The 26,649-nt window shown below is 42.7% G+C and overlaps 1 protein-coding gene and 1 pseudogene across 3 annotated transcripts in view; one reads left to right on the forward strand and one right to left on the reverse strand.

The window, feature by feature from the left end:
* Positions 1 to 26,649, forward strand: part of LOC310773672 (palmitoyltransferase ZDHHC14-like) — a 122,389-nt gene that overhangs the window by 37,641 nt on the left and 58,099 nt on the right. For both annotated transcript variants that reach the window (XM_083633595.1, XM_083633596.1), the window contains exon 3: positions 8,095 to 8,255. In XM_083633595.1, coding sequence (XP_083489721.1) covers positions 8,095 to 8,255 — 161 coding nt within the window. The remainder of the gene's footprint in view (positions 1 to 8,094; positions 8,256 to 26,649) is intronic.
* Positions 20,596 to 21,639, reverse strand: LOC310774200 (immunoglobulin-binding protein 1 pseudogene; annotated as a pseudogene). The gene has a single exon. The product of its transcript is annotated as an immunoglobulin-binding protein 1 pseudogene (transcript).

Raw genomic sequence — 26,649 nt, forward strand, 5'->3', positions numbered from 1 at the left:
CCATGCCCTTAACTCCCCACAGGAAACAAGGAGCGGAGCTTTCTCCCCTAAACGATGGGAGTAGTTGTCTCTTTTCAGCGTTCCTGTAAAGAATTGTCTCGTCAGCACTGCCTAAATGGTTTGAAATCTGCTGGAATTCTCTTGTTATTTGTTTCCCCTCTGGCAGTTGAGGCAACCATGTCTTTGGCAGTAGAGCAAGGAGGGGCAACAGCAAATTGCCTGGGCATTTTGTTTTTGCCAGTTCCTCTCAAGGCGGAGTGCGGCGCTAACTGTTGTAGTGGGTCACAGCAAGCCCAGTTCCCCTTCCACTCCAGGACACAGCTCGATACTGACAGCTGCAAAGCTCTTGGGATCGACTAAGTTGATTCCAAGCCTTCAGTGGTTTAGTTCAAGCACACTTTAATCCCACTCTTATTCATACTCTTCATTATATTATCATTCCTTCCTTTTTTACCCTACTTATTCGGTTTTTCAGTTGGCTTATATTCATCTTGATTCTGTGCATCATAAATTGAATAATTCAAAGAGGCCAAAAGAACATGAGAATGTGTGCATATCTTTAAGCAGTGTTGACTTATTCAAACAAGCCAACATTACTGAAAGATATGCACACGTTCTGTGAGGATCTGTGAAAGGACAGAAGGAAACTGTCCTTCTTGAAGTATAATTTTACCCGAGTGGTAATTGAGAATACATGTATGTATTTTGTTTCCTACAGGGTTATTCATGAGTAGGATGTTAACTAGAGGTGCTCCGATCGATCTGCACGCAATCTCTATTGGCCGATTTTGACCTCAAATATGCGATCGGCTGATTGCAGATATTGCTTTATTTTTGCCGATTGTATAGCCGATCATGCTGCACGTGAGAAACATGAGGCAGTCCATTTCTCCGCAGTTAATTGGTGTAAAAATTTTTTTTTCATGTCTTCAATGTCTATCGTTTAGCTTTCATATTGTGCTCTAACGTTTATATCATTGTGTTGCAAATCACACACTTTGCTTTCGTCAGTGTTTTTTTTTTACTCACCTCCACACCACACCAGACTGAACACGCCCCTTGCGTCTTTGAATCACACAAATCAGCCGGTGAGTAGAGCAGAGGGACGTTACCTCCAGTCCTCCCGCCTACCAAGGCATTTGCGTGCCTATATGTAAAATGAAAACTGTTCTATAATAGACTGCTATAGCTGCTTAAAGAAATAATAATCGGTGATCGGTCTGTGATATTTCTCAGACAGTAGGTGATCGGCGATTGGTGGCAAAAAACGTGATCGGAGCACCCCTAATGTTAACCATGCTTCTAGTTTTTTTAAGTGTGTTACAATAATCAAAGGAGGGATTTAGGAGAATTTTGGGGAATTAGAAAAAATGTCTGGGAAAAGCATGGAGAAATGTTGTGGTTCAGGTCTGATACACACGTAATTAAGAGGTTTTATGTTGTTGTAGTCTAGACTCACTTTGAGTCCACAGATGTTTTTGATGTTAAGAATAATGTTCAACTTCAGATAGAGGGATGTTCTTATTACCCAGCCGCTGTCAGCATGCAGTATATCAAATACCCACCAAAATAAATCCAGTCAAGAACCAGGGGCTGGGAAAAATAAGGAATCTTAAAATGGAAACCATGTAGGAATCCTCCAAAGCATGTCACATATTCTGATATTTGTCACTGTGAAGAACAATCTCTATATACAGCGATATGACCTAGTTGGCAGGGGCAAGATATAAAAAACCATATTGAACACCAGACAAACTATTCAAAACAAATTTAAGATCTGGAAAAATTATGGAATGCTTTAATGGACAATGTATATGAACCCTGAATACACATGTACACACAACATAAAGGTATAATAACGTATACGATTAAGAAAATGGTCACGAAAATAAATCCATGTTAAGATGCTTTTTAAAAGTGTTTCATCCTCCCTAAGGCTGTGAAGAAGTCTGTTTCAAAGTCTAGGAGCCACAATAGCGAAGACAGATTTAGATGACACACTATGTCAAATGGGAACAATGGGGACAGTTAATTGAGACAGCACTGCTGCTTGTTGTGAGCTGTACTGGTGTCAGATTGGGAAGACTAACGGGAAGATGGGCTGCAGTGCACAGCTCAGGGATATGTCCCAGTGTTGGATTACAGTGACACGGTGCTGGAACACGTATCTCCTCTGTAATCTGGCCCATGGCAATGGGACGGGACCAGAACGTCCGTCTCCACCCTGCCCAGTGGCCAAGCCCGACGATGGCAGAAGGGGACTTCCATTACAATACATGCCCTGGGGAACTCCAGGCTAGTGTCTCATTGGAGAAGTGTTTGTGCTGCCACAGTGTTGTCCTGCCTGAAGCCCCCTGCAGATGTCCTAGACAACCCAGCGTTGTTTCCTCAGTCCACTCACAGTCCAGATGTGGAGGGCAGCAGGGCTGGCCAGTTTCCACTTGGATAGAATAACATCATAGGTCTCTGGATGGTTGATCTTTCGTTTGTCATAGCCTGAAATGTTGTTCTTCAAAACGACAGGAGCAAAGCGCGCTCCTCCTCTTCAGAATTTGCAAATGGGCCGAGTGTCGGCCCAACGTGTTGCTGGCTGTTGTGTTTACTTAATTCAAATTGTACTGAACTCATTGGCACATAGCTGGCATCTGACTCACTGAGCCAGGCGGACAAGATGTGCCCTCTCACACACCTGAGGACATGGCAGTATGCCAGGCTGTAGTCATCTGATTACCCACTCACACAAGCAGAGATGCATTAACACACTCGTTCTTGTGCTCTTTGCTATGGGGTTATCATATTTTGGCTGACAAAAAAAAAAAAAAAGCATACACACAGACACACACAGACACACACACACACACACACACACACACACACACACACACACACACATATATACACATAACATATATATGTATAATATATATATATATATATATATAATATATATATATATATATAATACACGGTGTGCGTGTGTGTGTGTATATATATATATGGTGTGTGTGTGTTATAAATATAAATAAATATATTATATTATTTATATTATAAATAAATATACCGGTATATAATTAAGCAATATATCACGAGAGCAAGTGTGTTGTGGTGAATATATCCCGCTGATAACAGTTTATCAGCAGGATATATTCCACAACACACGCTGCTCGAGTGCTATATTGCTTTTATAAAACGGTTTCCAAGTATGATAATATAATAATAATAATAATACTATAAGTCCGACTCCGACTGGCATGTCATTCTGATAGAGTCAGTTGAAACACTACTGTAAGGCGGGACCGCAAGAACATGCGGGTGATTTGATTGGATCGTTCTGGAGACTGAAGTTGACATTGGCCAATCCTGGCGCTTGCTGAGTAGCTGAGATTTTTCTGGAAACCCCGACAGGCAGGCAGCTCGAGCGCAGCGTTGCATTCTCAGCGCTTGAGAAGCTGAATGCTTTCTGCAAAGGCCGACACCAACTAACGTTACGGGGTTAAATGCGGAGTTAAATGCGGGGTTAACAGCCTTTCTTTTGCAAAGAAGACATTAGCCCGCATCTATTCTTGTACAAAACATAATTTTCTGCGAAGTATTAGTAAAGTTATAAGCGAAGATCGATTCACAAGGATCTGACAGCTGTCTCCGCCATTTTTTTTTCTACGTTGTCATTTGAGGTAAGCCTTATTATTACTCTCTTAGTAAGAGAGTTGCCATGGCAACCAATAACCCATGGCCATGGGTTATTGAACTCGGTTACTGGAATTATACAATGGCTGTGAACCAATCAGATTGCTTGATTTGAGAGAGCCGTTTTATAATTATATATATATAATTATAATTTTTGGATAACCTTTTCGCAGCCCCTCCCATAGGTTAGGTGAAAGCTGAGAGGGGTTTTGCAGACAACACTTAAGCCTCAATTAACACAGATCAGCTAATCTAAGCATGCTTCCTCTGCTTCCCTGAAACTCTTCTCCCGATCCATGTTCATATCCTCCATATTCATTGGCAGAGCCCCAAATGGCAAGCCTAAATATAGTTTGGCTTGGTTGGTGAGGAGTAGCTGGTGTTGGCACAGGACAGCGGATGTAGCCGCCCTCCCGAGGCGTTACCATCTGGAGGGGAGGTGGGGTGATGGTGATTGTATGCATCGGCAACCAATCATACACATGTTTGGAAAAAGCTTCTGCCAGAGTGATAAGAGAGAGTGGCACCAACGGAAATCCAAAATGCTTGATAGTAGCTATAGTGTGTGCGGGGTGTTGCATTTTATTTAGGTTGACACCAGAGCAGTGACTGACAGGGCAGGAGGAGGAGTCTGCCTGTCAGTCAACAACTGATCACCAGACTGATTGCTTCAGATGCCCCTCACCTGTGCATTCAACCAGATGCTGCAGGGGGGGGGGGCCAGCACAGACTCAAGAGCACAGAAGAACACCGAAGCCACACAGTTTCATTTCGGCGTCCTTGGCGTCCAGGCGAGACCGTTCACACCAGCCGCATGCGTGCCACGCTCAAGCCACGCTGAAGCGATCGTTCAGGATTCTGTTCTATTTTCGAAGCGTGAAGCTGCCAGGCATGAAGTCAATGCAAGTTGTGGGCGCTGAGGAGAAGAGAGTGCTTCTTGTGTGACCGGTTTAGTGCAGTATTAAGTGCTTGCTTCTCCCATCATATGCTTATTTCAGCTTGCTACTGAACATTATTGCAATGGGGTAATGGACGTCTGTACATCTCCCTTCTCCTCTGCACCCTGTTCATTGATTGTTCCATGTCATTTAGCCTCCTCACAACAAGCCCCACTTCTTTTCCAAGAGGCAATAATGCATGCAGTATCAAATCAGCTGCACAGCTGAACTAAAAGTATCAAATCAGCTGCACCGCTGCACTAAAAGTATCAAATCGGCTGCACCGCTGCACTAAAAGTATCAAATCGGCTGCACCGCTGCACTAAAAGTATCAAATCGACTGCACCGCTGCACTAAAAGTATCAAATCGGCTGCACCGCTGCACTAAAAGTATCAAATCAGCTGTGCCACTGCACTAAAAGTATCAAATCAGCTGTGCCACTGCACTAAAAGTATCAAATCGGCTGTGCCGCTCCACTAAAAGTATCAAATCGGCTGCACCGCTGCACTAAAAGTATCAAATCAGCTGCACCGCTGCACTAAAAGTATCAAATCAGCTGTGCCGCTGCACTAAAAGTATCAAATCGGCTGCACCGCTGCACTAAAAATATCAAATCGGCTGCACCGCTGCACTAAAAGTATCAAATCGGCTGCACCGCTGCACTAAAAGTATCAAATCAGCTGTGCCACTGCACTAAAAGTATCAAATCAGCTGTGCCACTGCACTAAAAGTATCAAATCGGCTGTGCCGCTCCACTAAAAGTATCAAATCGGCTGCACCGCTGCACTAAAAGTATCAAATCAGCTGCACCGCTGCACTAAAAGTATCAAATCAGCTGTGCCACTGCACTAAAAGTATCAAATCAGCTGCACCGCTGCACTAAAAGTATCAAATCGGCTGTGCCACTGCACTAAAAGTATCAAATCAGCTGTGCCACTGCACTAAAAGTATCAAATCGGCTGCACTGCTGCACTAAAAGTATCAAATCGGCTGCACCGCTGCACTAAAAGTATCAAATCGGCTGTGCCGCTCCACTAAAAGTATCAAATCGGCTGTGCCGCTCCACTAAAAGTATCAAATCGGCTGCACCGCTGCACTAAAAGTATCAAATCGGCTGCACGTTGGGCAAGTTACTTTCAAAATTGTATACTACATATTACTAGATACTTTCATTTGAAAGTAATAAGTTACTTTACAATATTACTTTCTGTGTAGAGTAACTCGTTACTTATTACACTACTTTTGCATTAGTCTTACCGAAACAACAGCAGCAGCAGAATGACATTGCTGCCCCGGAACCATCCCGAAAAATTATTTAAACCGCCTTGAAGTCAGTTTAAACCGTCCAAAATTCTAAATGTTTTTCTTTTCCTTTGTTATTGTCATCTATAGTGTTTATTTGCATAAAAACACAGTTTGATTAGGAAATGATTGTATCTTTTTTAAATATGTGCTTTGATTGAATAAAATGTAACTCAATTTATAACTTGAGTTACTTGACAAAGTAACTGGTATAATATTACTGAAACCTATAAGTCAGAGGTTCTCAAATGTTTTTCAGCCAAGGACCCCTTACAAGATAGAAAATAATATACCGGGGACCCCCTCATTCTGATTTGTGATTTTGGGCTAAGCTTAATTGTTTCCACGGTAATGTGCTTGACTTTTAATTTGATAGGTTTGTTATTAGAATATAATCCATTAACCATTTTATATTTAAAGGAACACTCTGCCCATTTTTAACCAGCTTTGTATCATTAGAACATCAGTAGTATATCAGAAAACTGTAAAGGGTTTTGAAGTCTGTCATTTAATTTGACAGTTATTGAGTGTTAAGTGTGGACCAGTGACATCACTGGTCCACACTAACTCAAATTAATAACTCATTAACTCAAATCAACTCTCAAACTGTAAACCGTTTTGAAGTCATTCATCTAGTTTGACAGTTATTGAGAGTTGATTTGAGTTAATGAGTTATTAATTTGAGTTAGTGTGGACCAGTGATGTTACTGGTCCACACTTTAACACTCAATAACTGTCAAATTAAATGACAGACTTCAAAACAGTTTACAGTTTTCTGATATACTACTGATGTTCTAATGCTACAAAGCTGGTTGAAAATGGGCAGAGTGTTCCTTTAAAGCATAAACTATTTTTGTTATAAATATATATATATTTTTTTTTATTACATCATTTAGCAGACGCTTTTGTTTTGTCCAAAGCGACTTACAATATCACAATTTGTCAACAGTGGTTTTCTGTACTGTTGACAAATTGTGATATTGTAAGTATATTAATTAATTTTTTTTAAATTAATTTTAAATTATTATTATTATTATTTCTTTACCTGAAAACTTTTCGCGGACCCCCTGGCAAAGTGCCACGGACCCCTGGGGATCTGCGGACCCCCATTTGAGAACCACTGCTCTAAGTAATAAGTTATATTACTGAGTTACTGCTAAAAGTAACATATTACATGTAATATGTTACTTTTGTAATGAGTTACCCCCAACACTGGCTGCTGCCCTAAAAGTATCAAATCGGCTGTGCCGCTGCACTAAAACGATCAAATCAGCTGTGCCGCTGCACTAAAAGGAACCTTTTTGGAGGTGGTCCAAAGTACAAAGTGCCCTACTGTTTTCTCAACTATTTGCGCCAAAATCTATGCTAATGAAAGTCAACTGACAAAAGCATTCAGCATGGTTACATCTTAGGCCAATTAGAAAACAAATCAATACTCCACATGTGATTAACCCAACATGCCTGCATTTGGCAGTTTGTCAAATATATGAACAGATGAAAACGAGCCTTTATATAAACACTGATGGTATCGTCTGTTTTGCATTCCTCAACAGCATCCCTCAAAACACATGGTGACCACATGCTCCATCAGTTCCCTTGTCTCCAGGAATGTGACCTCTCCACCAGCTAATGAAAGGGGATGTGGCAGCTTGTGGGCCGGCCCTATGGGACTAAATGTGATCACTGTAATAAGCACCTGCACCAGCAGACGTTTAACAGGATTAGACTGAATTATCTCTCATCATTAGACCAGATTACAACACAGGGGAATGACCCTGACAGTGCATGGTTGTGTGTAGAGGGCTTATGTCCAGCTACTGGCCATTATTGCAACATGTTGCAATTATGTCCGTTTGACAAATTTTCATCTTGTCTCAACTGGCATCCTCTAAATGTTTTTGCTCAGAATTTGTACATTGCACGTTTGGACTCTGAAAAGCGCAGACAGACACTTGTCCCTCAGCTGATGTCTGTCCTATAATCTTCCAGGGCTCTGGCAGTTTGAGCGTCCTGCTTTTTACCGCTTCAGGTATTCAAAGTCAAACAGAAGAACTACGCACGTGTCTCTGGTTTGTTTTCTGCCCATTCAGGCTCCTGTTTGAGATGGACTAACTCAAACACCGTTCCTCCCTCCCCCTCCATTCTCATCTCTCCCTGTCCTCCCAGTTGTCCGTTCCTGGCTCAGACGCTGACCCCAGCCATCCCAGTGATAGGTGGCGTGCTGTTTGTGTTTGTGCTGGGCACGCTGCTGAGGACCAGCTTCAGCGACCCGGGGGTGCTGCCCAGGGCCACTCCGGACGAGGCAGCCGATCTGGAGAGGCAGATAGGTAAGACCACCCTAGACTGTTACCCTCTGTGTTTTACCAACCATTTCTGTCCCTCCACATCTGCATCCATATTACTATCCTCTGTCTCCTCTCTCTCACTCTCCACCTGGTCATACTCTCTGCTTAGTCTAACTGTTCTGTCAGGATCCATCTTTCAGGTTCTCCCATCCCATTTTCTTTCTGTCTCAAAGCCTCCATATAGTCAACCTTCCATCTATTCCTTCCTTTCTCTTCCTCCCTGTTTCTGAGTCAGACTGCTTTTACATGGACGTGAGTATCCTGGTTATTGTTTCTGAGTCAGACTGTGTTTACATGGACGTGAGTATCCTGGTTATTGTTTCTGAGTCAGACTGCTTTTACATGGACGTGAGTATCCTGGTTATTGTCGGGGTTTTGGAGTATCCCGTTTTTGTGTTTGCGCATGTAAACATCATATCCCGATTTCAGAAACCTGGATAAGCCCTTATCCTGGTTTTGAGAAACCCGGTTATGCTAGCTGGAGTACTCCCAAAGAAACAGGGATACTGCTGCATGTATATACACCTTATCCTGGTGTCTGACTGCGCAGGCGCAGCTTGAACAAAGTCTCACTCAGCGATGAGGAAACAGAGTTTTGTCTTTCGGTGATGAAAGAATTAAATATAGGCTACTTGGCAGCTTAGAAGAAAGCATTGAAATGCTGACCTATTCAAGTCTGTAGTATACAGACTACAGGACGAAGGTGTTGTGACTAAAATGAAAGAAAGAATCCACGTGCAAACAGAGACAGACCACCTTGAAGAGGGAATCCCTCACAGTCTTGGCCCAAAAAAGGTGAATGATGTCACACACAATACAAGCGGGGAAAATTAATAATAATGATGCCCGGTTTGTGTTGTAAAGATCACATGCGCCTGCGCAAATAGCATGCAGTAATCAGTAACCGGGATACTAGTACTTATCATGTATACAGGGATATGAATAAGCTGCTTTCTCTGTGTTCCATGTAAACGCCATATGCCGAATATGATCAAAACCAGGATAAGCCTCATAACCGGGATACTCAAGTCCATGTAAATGCAGTCAATGGTTCTCTCCAGCAGAGATAGCAAACAGACCAGGGGACAGGGCCTGTCACTGAGGGCCACATCTCACACACTTTCTCTGTATCACTTGACTTGGTTGCTCTCTTCTGCAGTAGGAGCTGTGACGTAGGAGGAGGAGCAAAGTCAAGTTTCTTTCTTTCTTTCTTTCTTTCTTTCTTTCTTTCTTTCTTTCTTTCTTTCTTTCTTTCTTTCTTTCTTTCTTCTGTTTCTGAGTAAGTTTTTCTTCTGTTTCTGAGTAAGCCTCTCTGGTTGGTCCACGTCACATCCATGGGAGCCGCTGTGTGGAATGTTCCTTTGAAGCCTCCTATTTGGAGCAGTAGATAATCTGGCTGATATGGTTGGAGATGGTCTCTGTAGACAATGAAATCAGAAATCTGAGGTTAGGCTGTGGTGAAAAAGCAGTGGTGCAACTTTCACCGGAAGGTCTCAGATCTGTTTATTCACTCCAGCTCATCTGAGGCCTCCCTCCCATTTCATGCGTTGTCTGACTGGAGTCTGCATGCACTTGGGCCAACTTCTGAATCTCATTTGTGATGTGAAAGGTCAAACTGTTGGTGCATTAGTGACCACTTGATATGTTATGATTGAATCACTGGCATCACAACATTGAAGATAGCAGCCATCGGCCAGGATCACTCTTTCAGTCTGTGATGTGGATTGTGTTTCTCTAGTCATGAGCCTAGGCTTGGATGCACAAAGGCAATCTCCCACTGTTTATAAAGTATAGTGACATCAAGACATATTTTTAAACCATTCTGTTTAAATGTCATTATAGTGACATCAAGGCATATTTTTAAACCATTAATTCCCTCAAGAAACACATTATTGGATTCACTGCATGTTCACACTGCAAGCAACATGATCAACAAGTTACAGGAAGTCAACGGCACTTTATAGGTCACGTCAAGATTGGCGACCGGGGTGAGACCATTGACCAGTTTGCAAACCACGTGATCATGCTGGGTGGCAACCAGCAGCAGGCTACATAGGAAAGCACTAGCAAAATCAGACAAGTTGCTGGAAAAATGGCTTCTCTCTTCATTGTATATGGATCATAATCCTATATGTTTAGCATCCAACCCTCTTGCATACTCACTTTTCTCCATTCTCCATAGTAGCTCTGGGAGAGTTGCCACCCAGCAACATCATTGGAATCACATAGTTAGAAACAACCTATAGTGGGATGGACACTGGCTGCTGTGGGAGTCAATCTTGTGATCTTCTACTAACAGGACTGACTTGCCAACATCCTACATTCTGCCCTGTAGGTAAAAATGGATTATCAGCATTTTGCTCAGTTTAACTTGTCTATGATGATGATCAATAGTGTTTAAAAGTTGTGGCTCTTTTATTTTGGGATGTGAAGCTTTTATTTCCCAGCAACGGTTCTTCTTTCCATGCTTCAGGCCAGTGGGGCCTCGTTAAACAAACTCTGGACTGGCTTAATTAATCTCGTTAGGAGACTTAAAAGCTTTGGGAAGGAACTGAAGGTAGAATGCAGAGAGAGCTCGGAGCAGTGGGCTTTGAAACAGCCAGCCCAGAGTACCATGTTGTATTGGCAAACAGTTGTTTATGAGCGTAAACAAATTAAAGGCTCGAAATATGAAAGATGTTGACCCAAATACCACACTGCCTTGCCCCCCCCCACCCACCCTAGCTACCTCCCTCTCATCGCCTTTGGCTTTTATGCTGCTTTTGTGTATTTGCAAGCTTCACAATTGCCTTGGTTTATATTTTAAATTGTTGTGCAGAGACACTGGAAACATTTGTCATTTTGCTTCTTCTTGCACTCTGCTGCTCTTTTTCTCTTGCTCTCTTTCGTTCTGTCAGTCTCTGTCTTTGTAGCTTTTTTTTTTAGAAGTATCTGGCTCTCCCTCCTTCGCTCTCCATCTGTCTTCCTGTCTCTCTACTCCAACCCCCCATTGTGCCGTCTTTCCATCCCGAGAGCCTCCGCGCTCGTCCTGTCTCTGGTTCCCATGTCCAAACCAGTGCAGTGCTGCTATGCTGTTTTGGTTCCTGCCACGGTGTGGCAGTTTGACATGCAAGACATAAGCAGCACATCTGTTAGCTCTTAGGCCGAGCATCCAGCCCCATCCCAGCCCCAACACCAACCAGCCCACAACATCTTCCTGGAGGAAACACTCATCTCTGACTCTTGTCTCGTTCCATGTCTTTCTGCCTCTTTCTGTCTTCTGCACTTCATTAAAATGTCACCTGGAATTGTGAAATAGCTTATGATATCTCTTTTGGCCATCATGTTTACTTCATTTATAGGGCTGGGTTAAAAAAAATCGATTCTCAGATTTTTAATCGATTTTTATTTTAATCCTTTGATATCGATTCATATGTCCAGAGATCGATTATTTTTTTATTATTATTATTATTATTATTATTATTATTATTATTATTATTATTATTATTATTATTATTATTATTATTATTATTTTTTATAAACATAGGCTATACTATTATAGGCTGTGTGTGGTAGTTGAAACAGTTTCAAGTTGATGTTTATGTTTGTAGTTGAAACAAAAACATAAATACTGTAGGCTACATAAATGGAAATGTTTGATCATTAATATCTACTTTTAGAAATTATATAGGCTGAAATCAAATCACTGTGCATAATTGTGAAAGTTTCTTTATTGACAGATGAAAAGGCTGTTATTTACCCTTTGTCACCACCTGGTGAGTAAATATATGTGTAACTAAAACCATTAAAATTGACAACCGGTCCGCAACTTCTTTTCCCCATGTATCTACCGGTCCTTGGCGCAAAAAGGGTTGGGAACCCCTGTGTTACATAACTGGACAGTCATGTAATTCAGGTTACAGCAAAAAAAACATGTTTTAGTATCACTAACCAAATCGATATTGAAATTAATCGAATCAGAATCGAATCGAATTGAATCGAATCGGGATTAATCGATGTGAATCGGAATCGAATCGATTCTTGAAATTTGAACCAATACCCAGCCGTATTCATTTATTATACGTGTGTGTGTGTGTGTGTGTGTGTGTGTGTGTGTGTGTGTGTGTGTGTGTGTGTGTGTGTGTGTGTGTGTGCGCGCGCGTGTACTGTGCGTGTGCATGCGCGCGTGCATTCCTGGCATTTCCCCTTCTCAGACTGAGACGGCACCCATCCTTTCATAGGCAAAAATGGTCTAATCAATACTTCCTTATGTAACTGTACAGACGCTGTTAATCACAAAGCAGTAGAGAAACTTAGCCAGCAAGGGGAACTTTGAAGTCTGTGTGTCTTTTAATTTGACAATGCTGCTCTGCTCTAACAGCTTCAAACCATTTATTCTGTCTGCACATTTCCCACATACTATTTTTTCACTGCCAATCTGAAGTACCTATCCACTCCATTACATTTACTCAACATTGTCATTGGACAAAATGATAAAGATAAAATTCATTTCTCCCAGTTAACATCGAGCATAGTGTGTCAAAATGCAGAAAATGCTAATGCCTTCATTGCCTTCTGCACACTGCAGTGATTTCTTTTGCGTGTAAACGCCTGGTGTCTCTGCTGCCCATTCATTTTGTGTTGGATACGTCGCCAGGTATCCCAGCATGCTTTGCAAGGCGATGAGCCACGGATGACAGTGACGAGAGGAGGGGCCAATTTGAAATCAACCAATTGAAGACAGAAATACAGCCAATCAAGGTGCAGCACCAGGCGACCAGTAGGCCACACAGTAGGCCAGGCGACCAGTAGGCTACACATGAAAAAGTTTGCCGCAACGTGCACAAGGCGTAAGACTTGATGTCTGGCATATTAGATGTAGCTCTTGGTTCCAGACCCCAGCTTAGTCCAGAATCAGGTGGATATCCTTTTGGGAGTACTGACTGACCATGTTAGTTTTTCATTTATTGTAATCTGTTAGTAGGCTAGTGATATTTTAAAGTTACAATGTTGTAACTCACTCACTTTTTCTTCACAAAATGTTTGGTCATGGAAACGTGGTTTAAAGTCATTGAAATGTAATGGAAATCCATTGGTCAAAATGTGTATGAACCAACTTGAATATCAATATTGCTTCTATTGGTGCGTTTCTACCAGTCCTGTGCCAAGATCGAATAGCAGTGTCAGAATTGAACCCCGCTAATGCTGTGGTAGTAATAACACCATACTACTACATATCTTTAAACGTCACTATCCCCAGTCTGAATATATATGGTGGGAAAATACCCAGAAGTTTGGCCTGTCTGTAAACCGATCGATTTAACGATTCACATCAGGCCTGATTTATCCTAATACTTCCTTCACCAGGCTGCCTACAACCAGTGCGCCTCGCCTTATAACAGAAGTTTATGTTGGCCATTTTAACATCTTGAAACAACTTCAATATTGACACTGGCTCGGGGGGAAATCTTACACATTTTGATGGTGTAATTTGCATATCTTGAGTATGGTGTAAGTGTTGATACTGTATGTGTGTGTGTGTGTGTGTGTGTGTTAGGGCCCAACTAGTCTCGACGCCAGACCCATGAGAGTTCTTACGCTGATACACTACGTTACTGCATGCTGCAGAGCTCTCTCTGGGTCTGGGACACTTTCCCTCAGAGGGCTGGTTATGGGAGGGAACCGTTCACTTGGCCAGTCATATGCCAGTGATGGCTTCAGTCCTCTCCAATCAGTAACGACTTTGCGATCAGACAACACGGGAGGCGCAGCCCATTTGCTCTCTCATCGGTGCTACGACCTGTCACTCATTCAATTTCAACCTGCCTTCAAAACCAGCAGTTGCTGTTAACTGGCACAGACTCACTTGTAGTATGCGGAGCACAGCGATTCAACGTAATATTTGAGTCTGGGGAGAGACTAGGGCCTGACCAATACTGGATTTTTGAGGCCGATACTGATAGTAGGGAGTTAAAAAAAAAATCGATATCAATATATCGGACATTATTCTGTACTATATATATACAATATCTAATTTTCCAACACTTTTGACAAAGATATGTAATGGAGGCAGGATATTTTACAGTTTAACAATAAACTTTATTGTGTAAAATGATATCAGTGTACTGAAATAGTAAACCTAACTGTGAATTTAATAATTATGATAACAAGCGCGAATTCGCTTTATGCCAGGCAGCATATGTGTTACTGATGTCATCCGTCATCTGGCTGCCTGGCAATATTTTTGCTGGCCACTGATGACGTCATTTGTCCTCAGGCTTGTGAGTCAGTCAGACTCCAGAGTGATGTCACTTGAGCAATTGTGATGTCATCACTGAGTGATGTCATCAGTGAGTAATGTCATCAGTGATGACCTGTTTACACTTTTTTGCATTTTCAGGCCCCAAGAACGCTGTTGCCATGTAAAAGGAAGGTACTAACTTGCTAATTGCGTTGCAGTGTAAACAGGGCCTTAAGGTGCTGACAGGGTTCTGCGCAGCCTCGACTTGGAGCCTTGCCGCCGCCGAGCGGCGACAGCGAGACTGTGCATACTCGAACGTAACGTGGTACACCTCAAAAACACTAGGTCGCTTGTGGTACACTCATCATGTCCATTACATATGACGCTATCGTGTTGTTTACCAAGAACTTGCAATAATGTCGGTGGGGGGACATTTTACTGTCCCTCCATTTCAAAACTCATTCCGGTGAGCCTGCAGAAGGCTTTGCTAGATGAGGGACAAGCACTGTTAAATGAGGAAATTGCATTTCCTCATTCCTCACAACAATCACACGTCCAATCACAGCTCTCGTGCTGGTCACGTCACGTCCGTGTTGACGCCGCAAAGTCAGATTTTCGAGGAGCTGCACGCCCCCTCCCCCGAGCTGCGCCGATAGGACGACCAGCTGCAGCGACCCCCTTGGCGCAGTCAGCGCCGGCGATTTCGTGTGAACACAATTTGCGCTTTAGTCAGCTTCCTTCACCTTTGAGGGTTGTCAGTCAGCTTAGGGGGTTCGTATCTGCGAGAGGCCGGAATGAGCCAGATATGAAGACAGAATGTAGGGAAACAGTGGATGGATGAATCCAGAAGGAGGTGGTAATGCAACATAAAGGATGCCAACTTGCCATAAAACACCACAGAAGAAGTAGTCAGTCAGCTTCCTTCCTTCCTTCTTTCAGACATAGCCAGATGTAGGCTGGCAGCAGCTGCCTGGCAAAACACATAAGTAGAATATATACAAATAGAATAAATAAATAAATAAATAAAAGGCAGATAATATCAGTCGCGCTCTAGTAGTGTGTGATAGAGAGAGAGAGAGAGAGGGAGAGTTGTAGGTAATGACTGGGCTGGTCCCAAGGACAGGGCTGCTGTGAAGGAATGACTAAATAAAGGCATATTGACACAGGGAATTGATGGCTAAATAAACACAGGGACACTGGGTCAAAGGGCTACATACTGAAGGAAAGAGAGAGAGGAGAGATTGGTGAGAGAGAGGGAAAAAGACTGAAGGAAAGATAGAGGGGAGGTTGGTGAGAGAGAGGGAAAAAGACTGAAGGAAAGAGAGAGGGGAGGTTGGTGAGAGAGAGGGAAAAAGACTGAAGGAAAGAGAGAGGGGAGGTTGGTGAGAGTGAGACGTAGAAAAAGTTCTTCATGGTATGTGAGTTAATGTAGGAATTAGCTAAGTTCTTGCTTCGTGCTGCATTTCACTTTGTTTGTACTGCTCTGTGGCCATAAGGAAAGATCTCCAAAACACAGTCCCTAATTGTGAAAACTGTCTCAATAGTCGTGTTTCCATTCAGGTTTTGTGCAAATTCTAAGCAAACTTGGACAACTAGGAGAAGTAATACATGCTGTCATTTAATGTGCTGGTAGCCATATTTCTTTCTTTCTGGTGGTGATGATGAGTAAATCCTACGGCCAATATAACTGGAGAAACGCCCAATCTATTATGATGCTCGCCATATATATCTAGTAGGAAACGGCTCGCACAAAACAGTTCTGGGATTCACAGTGGAAAAGGCATTTTAGGGATGGAGTTGGAGCCTTTGGATGCCACACTTTAGGATCCAGAACATTTGTTCTGCTGCAGGATTATTGGGCCATTTGTTGGGTGGGTCGGGCGCCGGTTCCACCAGCACAACGCGTCGCAGCAGACCGGATACGCTGCCAGCTCAGCTGTGCAGAGCACATGGTCCAGCTGATCAGTCCTGGGAGTTAAATTTTCGCTACGTCAGAACTTATTCAAAAAATCTCTCCTTCCATTTTGCACATTAACTGTTAACCACATCAAGCCCTTTCCATCAATGTTTTATAATGTGATACTGTTGATTAAAGCATTAATTGCGCTCTCCCTCCATGGTGTGTGAGTATATTCTGTATGCATGTACGTTGTTGAATTGAAAGAAAGAAAACAGAAAGCCCTGTATTGTCTGGCCACAAACAAACGGCTCATGGTCTTTTGTAATTCAGCAGCAGCCTCATGAATAGCTAATGATGTTGTGATGCAGTCAAAGTGCTACAGGGCTCAGGTTCAACACCACTGCTATTGATCTGTTGACTCAATGACAGGACATGATGGCTGTGCAATATGAGACAAGGTCTCTCATCTTCTCTGTACTATAGGAAGCTGAAGCTAGACCTCTGCTGTCATGCTCTGTTTGTATTTAGGGATTCACTATATATCGCAATCGGCCAATGTTTGTGTCATTTTTTATATTTTTATTGTTCCGATGAGCAACATAACAGCCACGTTAATCGTTATTGGCCAAAATTAATGATTTATGGGCTTCTTCTCCAAATGTTTTGGAAATAAAGACATTACTTTTTCAAACTCACTGTTTTTCACTATGTACGAATACGAATTTTGATTATCATAGAAACTTGTTTTTATACAGATCATATCGACAACGGTAAATATCGGTTATCGGCCATATAACAGTGATGTTAATATCGGTTATTGACATCGTCAATTTTTATTTATTTATGCATCCCTATTGTCTGCCACTTATAGAGCCTTCATTCTGTGAATAGGACATTATAGTGTAGGGCAGGCGTCAGCAACCTATGGCACGGGTGCCACCTCTGGCACGCGAAGGGTTAACCACTGGCACGGCAGCGTACAGCAGCAATAAGTGCGCAATTGAGATTTTTTGTAGAAATGTTGAAGTGCCCTGTCAAATGACCTACTTCACAGCCATTTGCAATTGCGCGGCATGTTACTTAGGATATTTACGGTTGTGACCCACTCTCTGCCTCTGATTGGTTGCAGCAGAGCAGTAGATGCCACTCGATTGCTCTGCTGCTGCCATAGAAGGCAACCAATCAGAGGCAGAGAGTGGGTCACTACCGTAAATATCCTATATACATGGCTCTGGGCAGCAGAAAGCAGATGAAAAATGCCAGCGAGCGAGACAGAGAAGGACTGTGCCGTGTAGTGCTTTACTTCAATGTCCTGATTTTGGAAGGAATAACATTACATTTTGATGTGCGAGTCATTAATATTGGTGTGGCACACTGATTGACAAGCAAAATTGAAAATGGCACTTCATATCAAAAAGGTTGCCGACCCCTGGTGTAGGGCTTCTTGGTGATCCACAGTTAATCATGGTGAGGAACGCTCCTGTACTCATGAACTTGAGACCTCTTGACCTCCTGGCATGCGTCAGCCACTCTCTCTGTATCTTGTTGCTCCACTGTTTACTTCCTAACACAGCAGAAATGCCATGGACGACTATATAAAGTTGGTAAAACGGTATGCAAGGTTGGGAAAGGTAGCAAAGCCTGTGATTCATCCCTGCTGGAAATGGAGTGTTTATTTCCCATCGGTCTGCCCAGTATGTCATCACTGCAGCGCACACATGGCACACATACAGTCTGAACTAGGGATGTTCATCAATTATCGAAAATCGATAATCGATCGTTAAGGATTGGAATCGATCCTGTGGCATTTGGATCGAGTTTTTTTTTTTTTTTTTTTTTTTTTTTGTGGACTAGGTTTGGGTGGAATTCGTTCCTCCTCGCCCCACTCCATTGCACAGCCGACTAACGTGAGGTGGAGCTTCATATAGTCTCTAGTTTTCTGGCTGGGCACGGGCCTTTGTGCCAACAAAACTGTTTTAAACATGGGAAATTCACACCGGCATGCGCCGGGGACAGCAGTGTTGGAGAGGAGACACATTGAAATAAAGAGTTCATTGAGGAGAACACGTTGTCTTTCGTATTTTCTGCCATAGGCATTCATTTTGTAAAAAAAAAAAAAAATTGAAAAAATTGAAAATTTTCTAAGTATTAATAAAATCGATGATCGATAATTGATCGTTCATTTTCACCGATTATCGATTTTGGAAAATTTTCAAAATGAACATCCCTAGTCTGAACTGACGCATTCATCAGAGCCACCTCTTCCCTTCCTTCCTCGTGATGGGGTTAGGCTAGCCGGTCAATGTCAGGGCAGCCACACCGGTGTCGCCAAAAGCCGCCAGCCAGACTCAAGGCCAGCACAGGAAATAGACTTTGGCTGGTTTAGGACTCGGGCTGCAGGAGGAAGGATGGTCAGTCACATCAATGCGTTGACGATGCGTTGACATTTAAACTATTCATGACTGCAGGAGGCGCATTCAAATATGTTTAGGGTGTACAGTATGTGTGTGGTGGTGTAGGGTAGGGTGTACAGTATGTGTGTGGTGGTGTAGGGGAGTCAATTCTCTGTAGCAGGAATTGGTTGATTTTTACGGCATGGCCATTAGTGGATGAGGCGTCTATAATTGTCTGTGTTAATGTGAACAGGGCACTCCTGAAAAAGAGACCATTGTAAGACCATCAGTAAGATTCCCCCTGTATAAATAAAGGTTAAAACAAAAAGAAAAGAAGAGGGTTTGTCCGTATGTCTGACTGTCTGTCTGTCTGTCCCCACGAAAGACAGAAAGTAGCCAGGTCGCCGATGATGTCATTTCTAGATGGCTTGGCCTGGTGGCCAGGTCACTACTATAGAGATGTCATATGCTGCATTCATTTTTAACTCTGAGGTCGCAAATTGCCACTTGCTACTAGCAAAAAACAAAACAAAAACGCTGCGTTAACGCTGAGTTCCTACTCACAAACTCTCAACCCCTAGTTGCTCCCAGCGCGTCAGTTGAGATCATTTCAACATGGCCATCCACAAGGTATGAATTTAATTTCAACCACATTGGTTAAACTCATACAATGTATTAAACGTAGGGGTGTCACGATACACTCAGTTCTCGATACGATACGTATCACGATACTGGGTTCACGATAACGATACGATACGATTTTAACAATATTTTTTTAAACTTGAATAATGACAATATATGCCTGGAAAAGTAGTATTTTATTTGAAATGCACAAATACAAAACATGCTGTTGTGGGAAATTGTTATTACAATAACAACTAGAAAAAACATGAGATTGGAGATAAGGCTTATCTTGAAATAGAATGAGTTACACCGTCACTTAGATTTACTTTGAACTAAAAGGTTTCTCAGCAGTATAAATTCTCATTATGCATCTTCAGTTTTTCTTCAAACTCAAACAACAAGACTTTTCTTAGTCTATTTTTTATGCATCTTCAGTTTTTCCTGTCAAGTAAACAGTTTTGCCAGAAACTCAATTGAATGGTTTCTCTCCTGTATAACTTCTCATGTGTCTCTTCAGAGACTTGTTCAACTGAACTACTTTCCACACATTGAACTTCAACAAACAAAGACGTTTCTTTGTCTACTTTTGAAAAAAAAAAAAAAATGTTTTTTTTTTTTTTTTCACGATATGAGATTTCATCTCAACGATACATATCGTGACGTTTTACTATCGCGAAATTTCGTGGGACGATATATTGTGACACCCCTAAATAAACGTTAACGTTGTTATTGGCTGTTAGCTGGAATAGCTGATGTTATTAGCATCCATGGTTTTGCGACTTGAAGGCTTGAAGCTCGAACACACATAGGTCAGAGATGAGGCATTTGCACTCTCCACCTCTGGCAATGCATGATTGCAGCAATATAGCACAGATGTTATCACTGATGATGTCTCAGACAGTGATGAGGTCAAATCACCAATGATGACTAGTTCTAGACGGCTTGGCCTGGTGGCCAGGTCACTACTATAGTGATGTCATATCACCGATGTCATATGCTGCATTCATTTATGGTCGGAGGGCAAGTCGGAAGTGGGAAAGAGTGGGATTTTGTAACCTAATACTAAAAGCTTTTCAGTATTTGAATTTTCAAGAAAATCTACTTCCTGGATTTCTTTGAATGAAAATGAATGAAAACCCCGGCCTTTCTTTCACATGAGTGGTGGTTGTGGCTGTTTGGGCTTGTTTAGCCCCTGTTCTGGCGGTTTCCACAACCTCTTTGATGAGTGTCTTTCCAGTCGTCCCAGTCTCTGGCTTTCTGCAGGGACTCCTCATTGTCCTTCTCAGCCATTTTCTCTTTCTCTTCTTTCTCCTGCTCCTTTGCGTCAACATCCTCCTCAACAGCAACCCTCCTGGGTATCCCCTGGTCAGACAGGCCTCCATGTTCATACCACTCATCTACTGTCACTGTGGAAAGGCTGGGGTAACCAGCCCCAAATACCCGTGCTTGTACTGCTTCCTTCGTGAGGATAAACGGTTTCATAGGTGTCCTGGATTGCTGTTCACACTGGGATAGTGGTTTCATAGTATCTATTCTCTTCAGAATCTCCATTTCCTGGTCAATGCTTTCAATTTCCTCCAAAGATATGGTGACCCATTTCCGCACACTGAGAAGGTAGTAATCTCTGATAACTTCATCGTCGGCCTGTCCGCTCCCCACAGATACCCTGACTTCAGATAGTCTGGCTTCCACCTCCTTCCTCTGCCGGTACCGCTCTATCTTGGCCTGTCTCTGCGATGCCATGGCAACCAGGGACGAAGGCTTGGTTGTACAATATCTGTTTTCTGATTCTGCATCATTGTCAATCATCGGCTTTGGCAATTCAAACTTTGACACGCTATACTCTTTGCATATCTTGAGGAAATCATGAAAGTAGGCCCTAGCTGTCTGGACAAAGTCTAATCGTTTGTCACGGCTGGTCTGCTTCATGGTCAGGGCACCTAACAGCGCGGGTAACAGCAGGTACTTCAACTCTGTGCTAGCTATCTCTTCCAGCTCCTCATTGCGGCTAAACAGCTCGAGCTGAGCGACCATTCTGGACGCTTCTTCCAACATGGTTATACCGCGTTTCACTTTGACCTGTACAGGGTTAGATCCAAGGGCTTCATTTGTAGTGTCTACCTCTTCAAATAACTTCCATCCATGATCTAACAATTCCGAGAGTTTAAGAGATTCTACGTCAGAATCGAACTGCTTTCTAACACTGATCCTATTTTCACAGTCCGCCATTTTGCCAATTAACGGGGTGCCACCATATTATAGTATACTAAAAGTCGCCATTGTCAAGTCGTGGCCAGTGGTGTGTCATACCCACTGATGTCATGCCCCACAATCATCGTGTGGTGGGCAGAGCGATGACATCATCGTCATCATCATTGTCAAGTGGTGGCTAGTGGTGACTGGTGAGTGATGATGTCATACAACATACCCACTGATGATTTCATGCCCCACAATCTTCGAGTGATGGTCAGTGGTGGCTGATGATGTCATAGCCACTGATGATGCCATAGGCATTGTGACATCATCAGCGATGTCATAGACATTGTGACATCAACAGTGATGTCAGACTATGTCATCATCAGTGATGTCACTAAGGGAGAATTGTGATGTCATCGGTGATTTATGACGTCCGTGGCCCCCGAGAAAGAAAGAAACAAGGGGAATCTGGAATCCGGCCAGTCAGAGTTGTCATGTTGTCACAATGGCTCTGTGCATGAGTGATTTGTGACAGACATTGATTTTGATTATTGTCATAGACATTGTGACATCATCTGTGATCATATCGTCAGTAATGTCATCAGTTATATATATCACTTATGTGATGCATCATCAGACATATCTATAACATCCCGTGCCAGAACGATGCATCTGCTTCAAACGAGGACCAACTTTTTTTGTGGACCGACCGACCAACCAACAGAGTGACTTCTTCTTCTAATGGCTTTCCGGCAGACTGGATGCCTTGCAGCACATTGCTGCCTATCACAGAATTACACAAATTCCAGACACAGCTAAGAAAAACAAACTATGTCATCAGCCATATTTGACGGAGTATTCTGATAGACATTAAATGGATTAAAATGACAGTAATCGGTGATATCTCTCCATGTAGATATAGAGCCAACTATCAGCAGGACGTCTCATGAAATCATAACCGGAACCTAATCAAACAACAGAACAGATAGCAACCCTGGTCCCTGTCTGCCGTGCATATATTTTCTATGAATAGAAACTCAAATCACATGAATAGCCCTTGCTATAGGAGGAATACGATTTCATTCCAAGGGCTCTGTGTATTCTCTCATCAGATAGGAGGGTCTTTAGCCTTACTAACTCAATAGAAGAGCACAGCGGGCAAACTTGGTCACTCAAGACAGATAGAAATAAAAGCAAGCAGCAAAACACCTTCACCTTATTCTATTTCCTCATGGAGAAGAAAAAAACAAGTGGCGGAGTGTCGTTCCGGTGTGCTCTGGTAGCACTACACCCCTGATTTTTGTTTGTTATTGTTAAAGTATTTTGTTGGCCCGGGATAGTCTTTGACTTTGCTTTGCCCTTGCCCCAGACACATAAGTCAACACAGCCCATCACCAGAACAGAGAGCTCTCTCTCTCTCTCTCTCTCTCTCTCTCTCTCTCCTTTCTCTGAGCCTAATCACATTAGAAATGGCGTCACTTCCTTACAATGAGAAGACACTGGAAACAGCTTGTTGGGTTGAATTTGCGTACACTGGAAACAAGTTTCTGTACCATGAATAAACTAAGTACTGTATTTTGCCCAACAGCAGCGTCACCACAAGGTGTTAGTGGTGGCTATTTAGTTATACCTGTGGCGTTTTTATGCCTAAAACAGTCAGTGACCAATTGGCACAAAAATGGAAAAGGATTGCAGTGGTTCATCAGGCTCACAGTTCATTTTGGTCTAATTTGGACTGTAGACATTTCCTTTAAGATGAAAAATACACATCATGAATAAGCAGGAAGCCACTGTCAGAGTACCAAAAACACTCAAGCGCTTCAGAGATATGCTCACAAATTGCAGGCTATGTCAGAAGTTCATTCAGTTTCATTCATCTTGATTTTTTTCCTTTTCCCCAAACCATGGGAATATGTGTGTTTGACATGCTGTTGAAGTGTGTCCTGCTGCAGTACAAAATAACAAAAAACTAATTCAATGTCTTGTTCTGACTGATAGGCCCAACCTTTATTCATGCTGGTACTGAAACTAATACCATGACTCGCTGCTTCCTCCCACCCTCGTGCAACCAACTAACCCAGGTCACATGATGTCTTGACTTTCATTGTCATTGGCTGAACAATAAGTCATAGGTTTGCAGCCAGTGCAAATAGTCTGTTACTAATCCACACACTCCATCTCCCCTTCTCCCCTTGTGGAAACCTCAGTCTATCTGCTGTGATTATGACTGAGGCTGAGGCTCTATGACTGAGGCATTATTAACTGAGAAAAGAGGGGATGGCAGCAAGGGAGGAGGCGCTACGAGTATAGATTTGAAGAGTACGAGTGATGGTAGTATGAAACTGTGGAAGCAGAGGGCTGTAGGGAGGGTGAGAAGCAGAGGGCTGTAGGGGAGGGTCAGAAGCAGAGGGCTGTAGGGAGGGTGAGACGGGGGTGTAGAGGGCTAAATCAATGGAAAAGAAAGGAGAGAGAGAGAGTGCACACAGAAGAGACTCCACCTGGCAGTCTCTCCTCATCATTCTGTTTGAATAATGCTCAAACTATTAGGCCATATGACTTCCGCAAAACGGAAAGAACGGACGGAATCATGCAATTTGGTAATAAAAATGTAATCAATCAACTGTAAAACATGGAATATTGCAGAATTTTCCATAATTTGTCTGAAATTGATAAAAGTAAGCCTAATAATCAAAATCAAAAGTAGACCTAATTACTGTAGTAACCTAAATTATTTAATCTATCTATCTATCTATCTATCTATCTATCTATCTATCTATCTATCTATCTATCTATCTGAAACCTAGCTGAAACCTTCAGGGTGTGTAAAGGGCACCCGTGCGGATTTTTAAAATTAGGCTAATGATGTGATGTCATCAGTGATGTCATCAGTGATGATGTCATCAGTGATGATGTCATCAGTGATGTCAAAAGTGATGTCATAAGGGCGCACACACACACAAGGAGGGATTGTGACAAGACTGATCAGTGATGTTACACACACACAAGGAGGCATTGTAACAAGACTGATCAGTTGCGCCCCAGAATTTTGACAGAAAGGTAATCACTAAAACTCTGGCTATCCATTTGAATAAGCATTTATCATCCATCATTCACCCTGACCAGACGGGGTTCATCCCAAATAGGTTATCTTTCTTTAATGTCAGGCGACTTCTGAACACCATGTATGCAGACCACAGTAAGACCAGTGGTGCGGCGATCTTGTCACTCGACGCACAGAAGGCGTTCGATCGGGTTCAGTGGCCTTATATGTTTGAGTCACTGCACAGTTTCGGATTTGGAGATTCATTCATATCCTGGGTAAAGCTTATATAGTCCAACATGCTCAGTTATAACCAATGGTGATAAGTCGACCAGGTTCCCGTTGCTTCACTCGGTTCAGCAGGGCTGTCCTCTTTCACCTGCCCTCTTTGCCGTTGCACTCGAGCCCCTCGCCTTGAAAATACATGCTCACCCAGGTATTGCAGGCCTGAAGGTCGGAGGTATCGAGACACGCATCAGTTTGTATGCTGACGATGTAATATTATACCTAAATGACTCAGAGAAATCGATCCCCCCTCTCCTAGAGCTAATCACTTCCTTCGGTAAGCTGTCCGGGTACACAATTAACTGGACAAAGAGTGACTTTATGCCTCTCTCTGATGTCTTCACTCCTAGTTTCTTGGAAAATCTCCCATTCAAATTGGCAAAGGACCGCCTTACCTATCTTGGCCTGACCATACCCAGAGATCCTAAATTAATATTTAAGTTGAATTTTGGTGATTTTGTTTGAAGACTTAAACAATGTATATAGAAAACTGGAAAATTCTCCCTTTGTCCATGATTGGCTGCATAAACTCGGTTAAGATGGTTTCACTCCCCAGGTTCCTCTACTTATGTCAAAAATTCCTGGCAATTTAATTATCGGGGCCCCCCTGTGGCTAAAAATGGAGGCCAGCTCTATTGCAAACTCCTCCCTGTCAGCAATGCTATTTTCTAAGCTAGAGACGCCTGGGGCTTTAAGGAATCTGAGTTTTGTTGTGAAAAACTCAATCAAAATACTACAAGTTAGACATTATGTTCGATCCAAGTTTCGTGACTTTGAAGTTCTCCCAAATGAACATGCTTTTTGATGTTTTGTTGAGTCCCCCTGACTCCAGGCACCTTATCTCTAGATTTGTGTATCTGTTTGATGGCTGTATCAGGGCCTCCACTGAGAGGATTAGAGAGGCATGGCAGGAGGAACTTATATTCTGAAATGATATGGGACAGGAGTCTGTCTGTGGTCCAACTCTGCTCAATCAACACCAGACACCAGTTGATCCAATTTAAAGTCACTCACCGACTTCACTATGCCAAGTCTAGGTTGCACAGGATCTACCCTTATGTCTCACCACTATGTGATAGGTGTCAGATGCTAGTGAAATTCTCCAGAGCATCATTGTCATGGGTTTGAATGTGATCTGTTATCAAACTACGTTGACTTTGTTCTAGTATAGGGGTAGCATTCATAATTGTTAGTCGTTAGCAGCATGACCATGACTTGTAATGAGGGCCGGGCACATTCCTCTTTGGGCACCAGCTCGTCTTCCCCGTACCGCCTGTCATGGTCCATCCTCGTCACTCGGTTGCCTCCCTGGGCCTTCACAAGCAGGGGAGCATGATATGCCTGTTTCTACATGCCCACACATGTATGTATCTACTTATATAATGGATGTTAATGTCTTGCTCCCCTGAAAGAAAATAAAAAAATATTTGATCACGAAAAAACAAGCAGGGGAGCGCTCCTCTCCATCAGCTGCTGTCCAATCAGCTGTGTTGTTGTGCGATAGTCCACCACGCGCACTCTGGTTGCAAAAGCCACGTGACACACATGCACAGTGACATCGATGGGTTCGGTTCACGGTTAAAGAGTCAATAGTTCATCATTAAGCCATAAGCCATCATCCTCCGTTCTGAGTCTCATGTGGAATGGTGTTTCAACACGGCGTCCGTCCGTGCCTGCCAAACATTTAATATTTAATATGATCAATTCATTCACACAAA

Source organism: Poromitra crassiceps (genome assembly GCF_964638095.1).
Source record: "Poromitra crassiceps genome assembly, chromosome: 3".
Classification (NCBI taxonomy): Eukaryota; Metazoa; Chordata; class Actinopteri; order Beryciformes; family Melamphaidae; genus Poromitra; species Poromitra crassiceps.